General features: G+C 62.6%; 1 protein-coding gene across 1 annotated transcript in view; it reads left to right on the top strand.

Annotated features, from left to right (window-relative positions):
- Positions 1–11,932: 11,932 nt before the first annotated feature.
- MYOM2 (myomesin 2) overlaps positions 11,933–13,046 on the top strand; it is a 49,267-nt gene continuing 48,153 nt past the window's right edge. Inside the window, exon 1 of the mRNA XM_081085074.1 lies at positions 11,933–12,045. Within this exon, the coding sequence (XP_080941200.1) occupies positions 11,939–12,045 (107 nt within the window). The 5' untranslated portion in view covers positions 11,933–11,938. The remainder of the gene's footprint in view (positions 12,046–13,046) is intronic.

The following is a 13,046-nucleotide window of genomic DNA, read 5'->3' as shown; positions in this document are numbered from 1 at the left end:
CAGCGGGACCCCCCAAACCTGAGCAGGGACACAGCGGGACCCCCCCAAACCTGAGCAGGGACACAGCGGGACCCCCCAAACCTGAGCAGGGACACAGTGGGACACCCCAAACCTGAGCAGGGACACAGTGGGACACCCCAAACCTGAGCAGGACACAGTGGGACCCCCCTAAGTCTGAGCAGTGAGGCCTCCTCGGGCTCACGTACAACCTAGGAAACAGTTTCTCTACCTCCCCCCCACCCCCCGCCTCAGGGCAGGCTCCCTTCAGCGCAGGGTGAGCTGACCCCCACCCCCAGGTGATACACGAGCGCCTGATGAGCTGGACATGCGTTTTCCTGGGAACAGTGAGGTCAGGGGTCAGGTTCCTCTCCCAGGACTCGCGGCCCAGCAGCCGCTGCCTTTACAAGCGTTTACTCTGCAAGACGGGCCTGTGTTGCCCTGGTCACGGGGTTCCCCTCACGGATGGTGAGGCCGCCTCTGTGCTCTGAGCTCAGGTGTGAGGGACAGGAGGTGGCATCTGCGTGCAGGGTCCCCGCCTGCGAAGGGAGAGACTCGGGAGCAGTGGGCGGGCTCACGGGGTGTGTGTGTGTGTGTGGGGGGGAGGGCCTGCAGGATGGGGGAGCAGTGAGTCCTGCGTGCAGGGCCCTGCGCAGGGAGGGACACGGGAGCAGTGGGCGGGCTCACGGGTGTGTGTGTGTGTGGGGGGGGCGGGGGGAGGGCCTGCAGGATGGGGGAGCAGTGAGTCCTGCGTGCAGGGTCCCGCCTGCACAGGGAAGGCCTGTGGGGCGCGGGAGCAGTGGGCGGGCTCACGGGGTGTGTGTGTGTGGGGGGGGAGGGCCTGCAGGATGGGGGAGCAGTGAGTCCTGCGTGCAGGGCCCTGCGCAGGGAGGGACACGGGAGCAGTGGGCGGGCTCACGGGGCCAGGGCATCCTTGTCCTGAGGGCGGCCAGGCAGGGCAGCCGCTCCCACCAGGACCCCCTCCCTCCCCACACACTAGTGAACACCCACCGCCCTGAGGCGGAGGCTGGGCACTGGCCGCTCATGCACCCCCGCGGGGGGCGGGGGCGGGGAGGGGGGAGGGGGGGAGGGGCATGGTGGGGGGAGTGGGGGAGGGTGGCCTGCGCTTCCTCCAGCTTTTTGTCCCCTGCTCCTGCTTCCTGTCCCGGGAAGGACGCTGAGGGTGACCTCCCGCCTCCCCAGAGCCTTCTGTGCACAGACGTCCCATCCGGCTGGTCACACGGGGCCAGGGGACAGAGCCTGCTGTCTTCCTGCCTGCGAGGCGGCCTGTGGGAACGGCCGGGCGGACAAAGGCCCTTTCTCTGCGCTGACCTCCTGCTGGCCTGGCGGGTCTGAGTGTCCTGCGGCTCCTGGGCTCCCGCTGGCCAGGGTCCAGGAGGGAGCGGGAAGCCTCGGGCGCCCTCTGCTGCCAAGAGAGGCGCACTCGCCACCTCCTCACCATCCGGCGCAGTTGAAAGGCCCCGCCCTGCTCACTGTGCTCTTCCGAAGGAAGGCCTGGGGTTGAGCAACTTCCAAGCGGAGGCGCCTGGCCCTGGGGAATGGACGCAGTCACTCCCCATCCACACCTTCACGGAAACCCTCGCTGCTGTTTGACCAGACACCTGGCACCGCGCCCAGACAGGTGACACGTATAGTTAACCCCACAGTGTGTGCACACACACCCACATGCACACGCACACGCACACACACATATGCGTGCACACACACGCACACATGCATATGCGTGCACACACACCCACACGCACACACATGCGTGCACACACACACACCCACACACATGCATATGCGTGCACACACACCCACACGCACACACATGCATATGCGTGCACACACCCACATGCACACACACACCTGAGTTTTGAACATTAAAAAAAATATTTAAAAATGTTTTCAGTTAGAGTTGAGGTACAGTAAAATTTCAGGTGCACAACCCAGTGATTGGACATTTGTATAACTTACAAAGGGATCATCCGATAAGTCTCTAACACCAGGCCTCGTTAGCATCATATTATTGACTGTTTGCTGTGCTTGACATCCCAGGACTATTCTGTGCCTGCTAATTTGTACTTAAAAGTATTTTATTATTGGAAGTATTACCTGTGTCCCCCTTGTCCCCCACTGTCCTTTCCCAGCCTGCCCCCGCCCCTGCCCCCGCCCCCAGCCCGCCCCCGCCCCGCTATGGCCTGTGTCCACTGGTTATGCTTATATGCATACAAGCTCTTGTTGGTCTCGTACCCCCTCACCCATCCTCCCCTGCCTTCCCTCTGAGGTTTGACGGTCTGTTCGATGCTCCTTTGTCTCTGCATCTACTTCTGATGTAAGAGTTGTTGCCAATAACTAAACTGCCGTCACTCAACTTGGAGTTTTCAGATGATGCTTGTGGGAGACAAAAGTACTCACTGTGATGAGCTAGAGCCAGTTCGGATTCACATAAGCTTTCTTCCAAAACGGAGGCGATCACCGGTAGCACAGTCATTAAGTGTTTCCTCTCCCATAAAGCGCGTTTGCCTTTCTTGCAGCCGCCCACAGACGTCCCCTACGTCCCCTGCGGGAGGAAGATGGGCCGGCGGGCCGGGGCGCCATCTGGTGGGCATGAGCTGGACGCTCCCTCTGGGAACCGGCTTTCTGAAGCCTGTGGTCCAGAGTCCCACCTCCAGTCTCCCAGCCGGTCTGGGCGTCCACGTGGTCTCCGTACCTGTGCCGGCCTCGGGGGCCCTGCCAACACGGCCAGGGGCGCTGTCGTCCGAGGGGACGGAGAGGTCTGTGCGCGTCAGTGACGCTGCTTTGCAGATGGCGGCCGATGAGGCGGAATCCCGCGGGTGAAGGCCCCCAGGGGCGGGCAGGCCGGAGGGTTTGCTGTTGGTGATCCTCCCCCAGGACATTTCCCATCGGTTCTGAGGGTGAGTGGAACAGAGAGGGAAAGGCAGAGAAATGTCCGTGTGAGAGAGACACGTCGACGGGTTGCCTCCTGCACGCCCCGACCAGGGCCGGGCACCGAGGTACGTGCCCTTGACCAGAATCGAACCTGTGACCCTTCCGTCCAGGGCTGAAGCTCTACCCACTGAGCCAGACGGGCTAGAGCCCCAGTAACTGTTCTTGTCAGCACAGCTCATGGCCTCCGGGATCCTAAGCCCTTAAGCACTTGGAAATGGAGTCCTGTCCGCGCCCTGATCTGCGTCCGGGCCTGTTCCCAGCCAGCAGACTGCCCTGCGTTCATGCCCTCCCCGGGCACGGCCACCCGGGAGGGAAATCGCGGCGTAGCGGGGCTTAAGCGAGGATCCTCTAATCCAGCCTCACTTTACAGCCGGGAGGCCAGGGCCAGGGCCGCGGCAGGGGCGGTGCCGGGTCACGCAGCTTCCGCCCAGATTAACAGACCAGAGCCGGGCCCGGAGCCCGAGCCCCTGACTGGAGCTCAGGCCCGCGGACCTCAGTGCCTCACGGTGTGGCGAGTGCTTAAGGACATCGTGGAGATAAACTGCCCGCTAATTCAGGGCCGCATCTGTCAACAGAAACTGTAAATAGCACCCAAGGGCAAAGCTGTCCGGCACATTTGATACCAATGGCGTTTGCTGAGCTTGGCGATGGCGAGGCACTAAGCAAGGCACGGGCTGAACCGCACGCCAGGCAGGGGGAAGAGCAGGGCGCGGTCCCGTGGGCAGGTCTCAGGCTCCACACACAGGACGCGCACCGGGGGCACTTCACACCGACGCCATCAGGTGGAGGAGTCGCGCGCCTCTCCGACTCCGCAGGGCTCGTCCCAGGCCTCCTCCTCCCGCGGGCTCCGCAGGCTTCCTCTCTGCTGAGACCCTCTGTGCCCCTAACGGTCCCCTCTCTGCTGAGACCCTCTGCGCCCCTAACGGTCCGATGAGCCTGTGAGTCCGGAGGACACTCCTCCCCCCTGTGTGTCCCCGTGGCCGCGGGCACGTAGCTCCCAACACCGCGCTCGATGATGAGTCCATGGAGGTCGTGCCAACAGGCACACGTGAGCCCGCCAGGCACAGGGCGGCCTCGCTGCCAGGCTCCCGACGTGTTTGGAGGCACAGATCCTGGAAAAACTCCGGCTTCGTTCCAGACACACTGGTAACCCGGTTACCTGGGTGTTTGGGGAGAATAACAGTGTTATCACCACCTGGCTTCTCACTGACGTTTCAGGGGGTGCGTGGCTCAGGAGTTTGCTTTATTCGTTCCGAGAGATGTCTGCTGGGGTTTGTGAGCCCTGGGGGTGGTTTTAATCCTCACCCGGGGATATTTTTTCCATTGATTTTTTTTTTTTTTTTTTTTTTTTTTAGAGAGAGTGGAAGGGAGGGAGGTGGGAGGAAAAAGAGAAATATCTATGTGAGAGATGATGTGGATGAGAGGATGGTGAGGAGATGATGTGGATGAGATGATGTTTTGACTCCTGGTGGGTCAGTCTGACCCTGCGTATTGGCTCTGCTTGCTGGATTCACAGCTGAGTCACCTCCTCAAACGCTTCTCACAAACCTACCTGCAAAGGAAACTTAAGAAAAACTTAACCCCCTATTCACATAAGTACATGTGCTCTCAGATCTAAAATAATATGATTACTGTTCAGATTAAGTCAGGTGCTCCCTACCAGTGTGATGGGCACGGGGTGGATGGCAGTGAAAGTGCAGAAAATCCGTCAGCCGGGAGGGAGCGATGGGCTAGGCACCCGGCCCTGTGGGCACTGGACCCCGTGCCTGGCCGTGTCCACCTGCTGTGACCTGTGCTCATACTGCCCCGGATGGGGCTGGGCTCCCCTGCACCTCCACAGCACCAGCTGGCTGGGGCGGCCCCTTCCCTTCTGAAAGGGTGTTTTTGTGGCCAGAGGGTGTTTTGGGGTCCTGTTCTCTGGTTTGCATTGTTTCTGATGAAAAAGTCTATGCCATCTGTGCATGGTGTGACTTTCTCCGCTTCCCTCCCAATCACCAGCTGTTGGCCGTTCGATCAGGACGTGACTCGGTGCGGTTTCAGTTCACGGTGCTCGGCTGGGCGGTGCTGAGCTCCGAGTGCCTGGGGGTTCCAGGTTCCAGCAGCCGGCAGCTCTGTCCCGACTCAGTGCCGAGCCGCCCAGGACCCCGGGGCTGCCTCCCACATCCCGGGGACAGGCGGTCCCTGAGCCTAGATGAGGGTGAGGAGCGCGGCCGTGGTCCCTGCGGGAGACGTGCCTCCCGGGACGGGGGCTGTGTGCTCAGGAGGAGCTGGGACCCAGCCCGAGGATGAGGCCGATGGGCAGGCGGCGGGCACGGTGACTGTCCCAGGGTGAGGGACCTCCCGGGAGAGGCCGGACCGGTTTCCGGAGCGAAGGGACGCGGATGACAGAACTCGCCCGGCAGCTGCGGGCGTGTGCTCGCTGCCCACGCAGCACCTGCAGTGCAATGCTGGGCCCTTGGCGTTAGGGGGTGGCTCACACGGTGAAGGCGTGCAGTCCGGGTCCGTGTGCCGGGGACTCTCGGAGGGGCCCCAACGCCTCGGACCCTCGCCTTGGTAACGTGTACAGCGATTCATTCGCCGCCTGCCTTGCTGGGCTCTGGCGTGTCTCGGTACCCGCTGTACGGGCACATGGAGGGGTCCAGGGCTCCCAGGACTTTCCATACGTTACTTCTCCTAGTTTCTGCCACAAACGTGCAAGATCGTTGTTATTGCAGAGGCTTTACAGGTGGGAGCACAGAGCCCAGAGGGTGACCAGCTGCCCTGCCCTCGGCCACACAAGCCCGGTGCCAGCCATGCCGTGCCAGTGCTGTGTTATTTATATTTGCACATGTGCCGGGCAGGACAGACACCCCGTCGCTGGGGGAGGGGGAGGGGGCACAGCGGCCATCTGTGGCAATAACTATAAATAAGACGGAGCTGCCCACTGGGCGTCGCTCCCCCTTCAGGCAGGTCTTGTTAAGTCCACCCCAGGAGGAAACCTAGTGGTTGTTGAAATTAAAACAAACAAACAAACAAACAAACAAACATTAGCTACGGAGGCCCCCCCCCCCCCAGCTCTTGGAGTCCCGTGCTGGCCCTGGTCACCATGGTAACCGCGTGAGCCTCTGCCTGCGTCCAGCGGTGGAGAGACCCTCGGCCTGTCCATCTGTGTGCCCGGGGAGCCGTGCCTCGACAGGATGGGAGCGAGACTGAGGATTTACGTGGAAAATGAGTGCAAAGGCCGTGCCCACCCTGGGCCACCAGCAGCGTCGTCAGCTTCCCGGGGAGGGGGGAGCCCTGTGAGGGTCCCTTTTCCATGGGATTTCCCCCCACAACGGGCCGTCTGCTCCCAGGACCGGCTGTGATTACGGTCCCTGTCAGTTTGGGCAAGAAGCCACGTGTCTATATATGGCAGGTCCCTGGCCATAAATGGGGCGGGACAGGCTCTGCCCGGAGCGCTGGGCACTGCGTCCTGAGCCGGGCTCTGCGTCCTGAGCTGGGCACTGCGTCCTGAGCCGGGCTCTGCGTCCTGAGCCGGGCTCTGCGTCCTGAGCTGGGCTCTGCATCCTGAGCTGGGCACTGCGTCCTGAGCTGGGCACTGCGTCCTGAGCTGGGCAGCACTGCTTCCCCTTTGCACCATCCTTCCCTCTCGGTGAGTTTCCCTCTTCGTTCCTCTCCTGGTCTCTCCTTCCTGGGGGGCCGGTGCCTCGGGCACAGGCTGGATCCCCCCAGCTTCCCCGGGACCATTTGGGGGGAGACTTTAACCTGCCCAGACCTGAGGTCCAAGTTTCTTGGTCAGATTTTAACATCGTCCGGTCGTGTCTGCTGTTAGTGTCCCGAGTCCCTTCCCAGCACCCCATGGGGACCCCGATCTGGGGCCCCTCCCATCAGGTCCCCGGTCTGTGCACTGAGGTTGGAGATTGTGGTCTCAGAAGGAAAGGGCCTGTGACGAGGTGCAGGCGGGACAGGGGGAGTGGAATCGGGTGTTTTCCTAAGAGAACACGGAGCTGGGGGTCTGCCTGCCCCGATGGCGGCCGGGGGCGCGGAGCAGGACAGGCGCTGCTGGCATGTCCACGTCCCCGGGCGACGGCGGGCTGCCCGCTCTGTGCGGGGTCACTGCAGAGGTCAGCTCGGTGCCCCAAGCCCGGCTCCTGGTCACGCTCCGGAACCAGAGAGGTGGGGTATGCACCCGAGGGCTGGGGGCAGCGGGGGAGGGGAGTGGGGTGTGAGGAGTGGGGTGCGGGGAGTGGGGTGTGAGGAGTGGGGTGTGGGGTGTGGGAAGTGGGGTGTGGGGAGTGGGGTGTGGGGAGTGGGGTGTGAGGAGTGGGGTGTGGGGTGTGGGGTGTGGGGAGTGGGGTGCGGGGAGTGGGGTGTGAGGAGTGGGGTGTGGGGTGTGGGGTGTGGGGAGTGGGGTGTGAGGAGTGGGGTGTGGGGAGTGGGGTGTGAGGAGTGGGGTGTGGGGAGTGGGGTGCGGGGAGTGGGGTGTGGGGAGTGGGGTGTGGGGTGTGGGGAGTGGGGTGTGAGGAGTGGGGTGTGGGGAGTGGGGTGTGGGGAGTGGGGTGCTGGGAGTAGGTGTGGAGAGTGGGGAGTGGGGAGTGGGGTGTGGGGAGTGGCGAGGCCGCCGCCCCTCCCTCCTGGCCTCGTGGTCCTCTCTGAGCAGAAGTCAGACATCGAGGAACAAGGGTGACGCGGAGGGATCCTTAGGGAACAGGTCTGGGCTCCATTTACCAGGATCTGCCTGAGGCAGCTGCCGCAGGAGGCTGCCCCCCACCCCGCCCCCGGGGGAAATGGGAGGGGCATTCTAGTGCCCAGGACGCCGCAGGAGGCTGCCCCCCCCCCCCCAGGGAGAAATGGGAGGGGCATTCTAGTGCCCAGCTGCTTTTCCTCGTGCCAGTTTGTGAACCATCTGGGTGAGAACCTCCTGGGCGCGTGTCCTGGCTTCCAAGGTGACTGGGAGGAGGCTGGGCTGAGGGTGGGCTGCCAGAGCTGCCCAGCGCCCTCCCTGGGCGGCCACGGCTGCTGCTTTGAGAACCGGTTTGCTCTGGCCGGGGGCTTGGGAGGAGCGTCGTCCAGTACAGCCAAAAGGTTGCGGGTTCGGTTTCTGACAGTTGGGGGACATAGCAAGGTTGCGGTTTGATCCCCGGTCAGGGTGCATATGGAGGGCAACCGACTGATGCTCCTCCCTCCCTCAAAAAAATCAATGAAAACGTATCCTCAGGTGGGGATTTAAACGTCACTGTGCTCACTTCTCTGTCCTCTTGGCCTCTTGGGGGAAGTCGTTTGGAGAAGCTTTGGGGCAGCAGCTCCCGTGAGTGATTCGAGGAGCCGGTGCTGGGACCCAGGGCCTGGTTCCCTGGGGGTCTGGTTCCCGGGGCGCCTGGTTCCCTGGGGGTCTGGTTCCTGGGGGGCCTGGTTCCCTGGGGGTCTGGTTCCTGGGGGGCCTGGTTCCCTGGGGGTCTGGTTCCCGGGGGGCCTGGTTCCCTGGGGGTCTGGTTCCCGGGGCGCCTGGTTCCCTGGGGGTCTGGTTCCCGGGGGGCCTGGTTCCCTGGGGGTCTGGTTCCTGGGGGGCCTGGTTCCCTGGGGGCCTGGTTCCCTGGGGGCCTGGTTCTCTGGTTCCCTGGGGGCCTGGTTCTCTGGTTCCCTGGGGGCTTGGTTCCTTGGGGGCCTGGTTCCCTGGGGGCCTGGTTCCCTGGGGGCCTGGTTCCCTGGGGGCCTGGTTCCCTGGGGGCCTGGTTCTCTGGTTCCCTGGGGGCCTGGTTCCCTGGGGGCCTGGTTACCTGGTTATCTGGGGGAAGCCCCCTACAGGTGCCGTGAGCCCTCCGTACAGCTGTGAGTGGGGCTGTGGACTTGGGCATCTTCAGCGGCCCAGGTGGGCGTGTCTTGGTTGATGGAAGTCAGTGCTCTGTGTGGAAAGGCTCCCAGACTAAGTCCCTTCTCGGCCGTGAGAATGGGTCCGGCTGATCCTCACGGGAGGGGATTAGGCCCCAGCGTGTCACAGATGCGCCTTCCCCGGGTGAGGCCGTGAGGACAGGCTCACGCTTCGCGTTGCTGCCACAAACCCCAAACGTGCGGGCAGCGCTGGGGGGGGGGGGGGGAGGCAGGTGTTCTCACCTCCAGCGTCCCCGAGGGTCAGGTCGAGAGTCGAACCCGGACAGGCCGAGGTCAGTCAGGCGACAGCGTGTGACCCGGGTACAGTCTGCTGAGAAGCCCGGCCTGTGCTTCGGGCCGCAGGCCCACTCCTGGCGTTGGGGTGGTCAGTGCTCGCGGGGCCGTGTGGCCTAATGGGGGTCACAGGCCCAAACCCCCGGGAGCTGAAGGGCCAGGAGCCCCATTTCTCGGCAAAGCAGACTGAGGCCGAGAGCTGCTGGGCCCCTGGTCGCTGCTGGGAGCCGGGCCCCCCTCCCCCAGGGCTGTGGGGCGTGCCCCTGCGGGCAGGCCTGTGGGAGGACATGGGGCCGCGTCAGAGGTCTCTCTCCTGGGAAGACGGGGTGCATTCTGGCGGCTGCTGGGTCCCGCGAGCCCCTTTTCTTTCTAGGGTTGTCCATACACAACAGTCCGGTCCAGTCCCCCGGGTCCCTCCTCAGGGCCTGTGACTCCAGGCGGCAGCTCTGGCACCTGCGGAGCCCATGGAGCCCGCTTCCCGGGGGCCGGTCTCCTGCTTGGGGCGCTCGGGGACACTGGGCAGTCCCCCAGGGGGGCCGTGAGGCGAGGGGAGCAGGCCCGGCTCACACACATGGCCGAGGCGTCCAGGGCTGCGGAGGACCATGGGCGCAGGGTGGGCACGGGCTCGGGGTGGGCCAGGCGCGGAGCCAGGAGCCCCTGCGTCCGGGGAGGGCACTGAGATGCGTCCTGGGCCCTTGGTCCGTGACCAGGCTGGGCTGGCACCGGCAATGCCCACGTGCTGTGGAATGACGAGCGGGTGGAGCGGAGTCCTTGACCCTGGTCTGGGTGACCCCCAGCGCGATGTCTCCTAAGCGAGCGGAGAGGCGAGGGGGGCGGAGAGGGCCTGGGGGCGCCTGGTGGCGTCTGCGGGCAGAGCGGGGACCAGGCCTGGACTCGGCTTCCCCTCCGGGTGCCGCTCACCACGGCGCCCCGCCTCTCACGGGGTGGGGGTGTCTGGGACCCCTGACCGTCATGGATGGCGAGCTGACAGTGCTCGGTGCCCGGCCCTGCCCAGGACACGGGGACCAGGAGGGAGGCTGCCGTGGCCCCGGGCATTTCACCCTCAGACACAGCCGGCCCCGCCCGTGCGGACCACCCCTCCTGGGCGCTGGCGGCCGCAGATCAGACTTTGCGAGACAACCGTCCTCTCCCGTCCTCTCCCGTCCTCTCCCGTCCTCTCCCGTCCTCCGGCCGGTGACAGGACCCTTTCCTTGGCCCAGAAATGCAGCCAGATTGGAGGGTTAAGTCAACGCAGACCGAGTAAGCGCAGGATGGGGGCGACACCGGGGCGCCCCGAATTCTGCTGAGGGAGGCTCTCCCTCCGGCCCTGCAGGTGCGGTGGCCTCTCCGAGAGGAAACCGGCCCGAGCTGGCGAAATGTGTCCCCGACATGGGTCCGACCTCGGGTCCGAGAGCTTTGCCCGCACTGCGCGGGCAGCCTCCGGGGCCAGCACACCGCCTGCCGGGTCCCCCACCAGTTCAGCTTCCCAGGGCCCAGCCCAGCGGGAGCCCTCCCGCCTCCTCGACTCCCCCAGCTGTGTTTGCTCAGGGACACTCCTTCCTTCCTTCCTTCCTTCCTTCCTGCCTGCCTGCCTGCCTCCCTGCCTCCCTGCCTCCCTGCCTCCCTGCCTCCCTGCCTCCCTGCCTCACTGCCTCCCTGCCTCCCTGCCTCCCTGCCTCCCTGCCTTCCTGCCTTCCTGCCTTCCTGCCTTCCCGCCTTCCCTCCTTCCTCCCTCCCTCCCTTCCTTTCTTCCCTCCCTCCCTCCCTCCCTTCTTCCTTCCCTCCCCCCCTTCCTTCCCCCTTGCCTGTCCGCCCACCCACCTCGGGGCTCTCCTCCAATGCACCCTGCAGGGGCCTCTCTGACGCCCCCTCAGCTACACGCACCCCCTGCTCCCCGGAGCGCAGACTGTGCATCCCCTGCTCTCGAATTCCAAGTTTGCGTTCACTTTCTCACCTGTGTTAATTATTTTTATCCTCATCACCCACGGGGCCTTGAACAAACCAGGCATTCTGTAAACACCTGTTGTGTTTACAATTGAATGAAACCATAGCCCTGGCCAGTTTTCTCAGTGGCTAGAGCATCAGCCCTAGGCCCGAAGGGTCATGGGTTTGGTTCCCCGTCAAGGGGATGTACCTCAGTTTTAGGCTCGATCCCTGGCCTTGGGGTGCATGCGGGAGGCAGCCAAACAGTGTGTCTCTCTCACATCAATGTTTCTCTCTTTGCCCCCTCCTTCCTCCCCTCCACTCTCTCTCTCTAAAAAAAAAAAAATCAATGAAAAAAGTATCCTTGGGTGAGGATTAAAAACAAACCAAACAAAACAATGAAATACCTAGCCCAGCGTCCTTTTTCCCTTAGTCCTCACCCGAGGATAGTTTCCCATTGATTGTTACGGAGCGTGGAAGAGGGAGGGAGAGACAGAGAGACACATGGATGTGAGAGAAACACAGTGATTGGTTGTCTCCCGCACGAGACCTGACCAGGGCCCGGGCCGGGAGGAGCCTGCAACCAAGGTAGGTGCCCTTGACTGGAATTGAACTGGGACCCTTTGGTCTGCAGGCCGATGCTCCATCCACTGAGCCAGACTGGCGAGGGCCCAATGTTCGAATTGTAGGCAGCAGACAAAGCATGAAATCGGGTCTGGGGGCCTCACTCGGCATCTGGATTGCCGGTCGGGGATTATTCACGCGTGTACAATCCGTCGCTCACCGCCGTGGGTTTGGCTAACTGGACTTGACTTTCCCCTTTGCCACAAGGCGTGGTAGAGGGTCCGGTAGACATGACAGGGCTACGTTCAGAAAGGGCCTCATGCTGCTCGTCACTCTTTATTCGCAGGTGAACTCCACGATGTCGCTTGTCACCATGCCTTTTTACCAAAGGAGACACAAGCACTTCGACCAGTCGTATCGCAATATTCAGACAAGATACCTTATGAACGAATATGCAGCGAAAATGTAAGTTGGAATTCACTGATTAGACCAGGGGTGGGAACCTTTTTTCTGCCAAGGGCCATTGGGGCATTGACAACATCACCCACGGGCCATACAAAACTATCCACTTAAAAATTACCTGCTCTCTTTGGTCAAACATTGAATAAACTCGCCCCTCATGCCTTGGCAGGGCCAGGCCACAGGACTTTGCAGGCCTCATATGGCCCCCGGGCTGGGCGTTCCCCACCCCTGCCTTAGACGCATAGAACTTCGACTATGGGCGTCCCACATCAGAGGCAGGGAGCTTGACCTGGTCCCCTGGAGCCTGGAGTGACGTGGTTGGGGAGGGTCAGGGGTGGCAATGATCCCGGATGCCCTTCTTCAATGCCAGAGGCGGATGTGGCTGATCCGCTGCTCAGGGGACTATGTGTGGAATGCTACATGGCATCCGGGTAGACCCTGGTAGAATTTGCTAGACCTGCTAGATCCTGCTAGATCCTGGTAGGTCCTGGTAGACCCTGATAGACCCTGGTAGATCCTGGTAGACCCTGGTGGACCCTCTAGATCCTGGTAGATCTTGGTAGGCCCTGGTAGCTCCTGGTGGATCCTGGTGGATCCTGGTAGATCTAGTGGACCCTAGTGTACTGACTCTGACCCCGGGTTAGATCGGGCGGGGTGGGGGCTTTTTAGGAAGTGCTCATTGACTTTATCCTTCTTCACGCATCTTCCAGAAGCGGAATTTAAAAAGCCACCAAAAAACAAGGGCAATGGGAGGGAAGACAATGGGAGGGAAAGCTGCCAGTGGCAGAGAAATTATGGGATGGCAGAGGAGCGATGGGTGGAAACTTGCTGCATGAATAGTAAATGTAACAAGGAGTGAAGTGACTCTGAGTCACTTCTGGGGTCAAGCCCCAAAGTCCTCTGGGAGTTTCTGAAGTCCGGCATCCTCAGGGGCCTGCAGCTCCCGCCCATGGACAGCACATCGGCAGCTCCAGGGCACTGATGGGAAGGTTGGGCTGCTGACC

The sequence above is a fragment of the Myotis nattereri genome, assembly GCF_964212035.1.
Source record: "Myotis nattereri genome assembly, chromosome: 2".
NCBI classification, from domain to species: Eukaryota; Metazoa; Chordata; class Mammalia; order Chiroptera; family Vespertilionidae; genus Myotis; species Myotis nattereri.
Note: the sequence above shows the minus strand (reverse complement) of the source record. Positions and strands in the feature narration are given on the sequence as shown.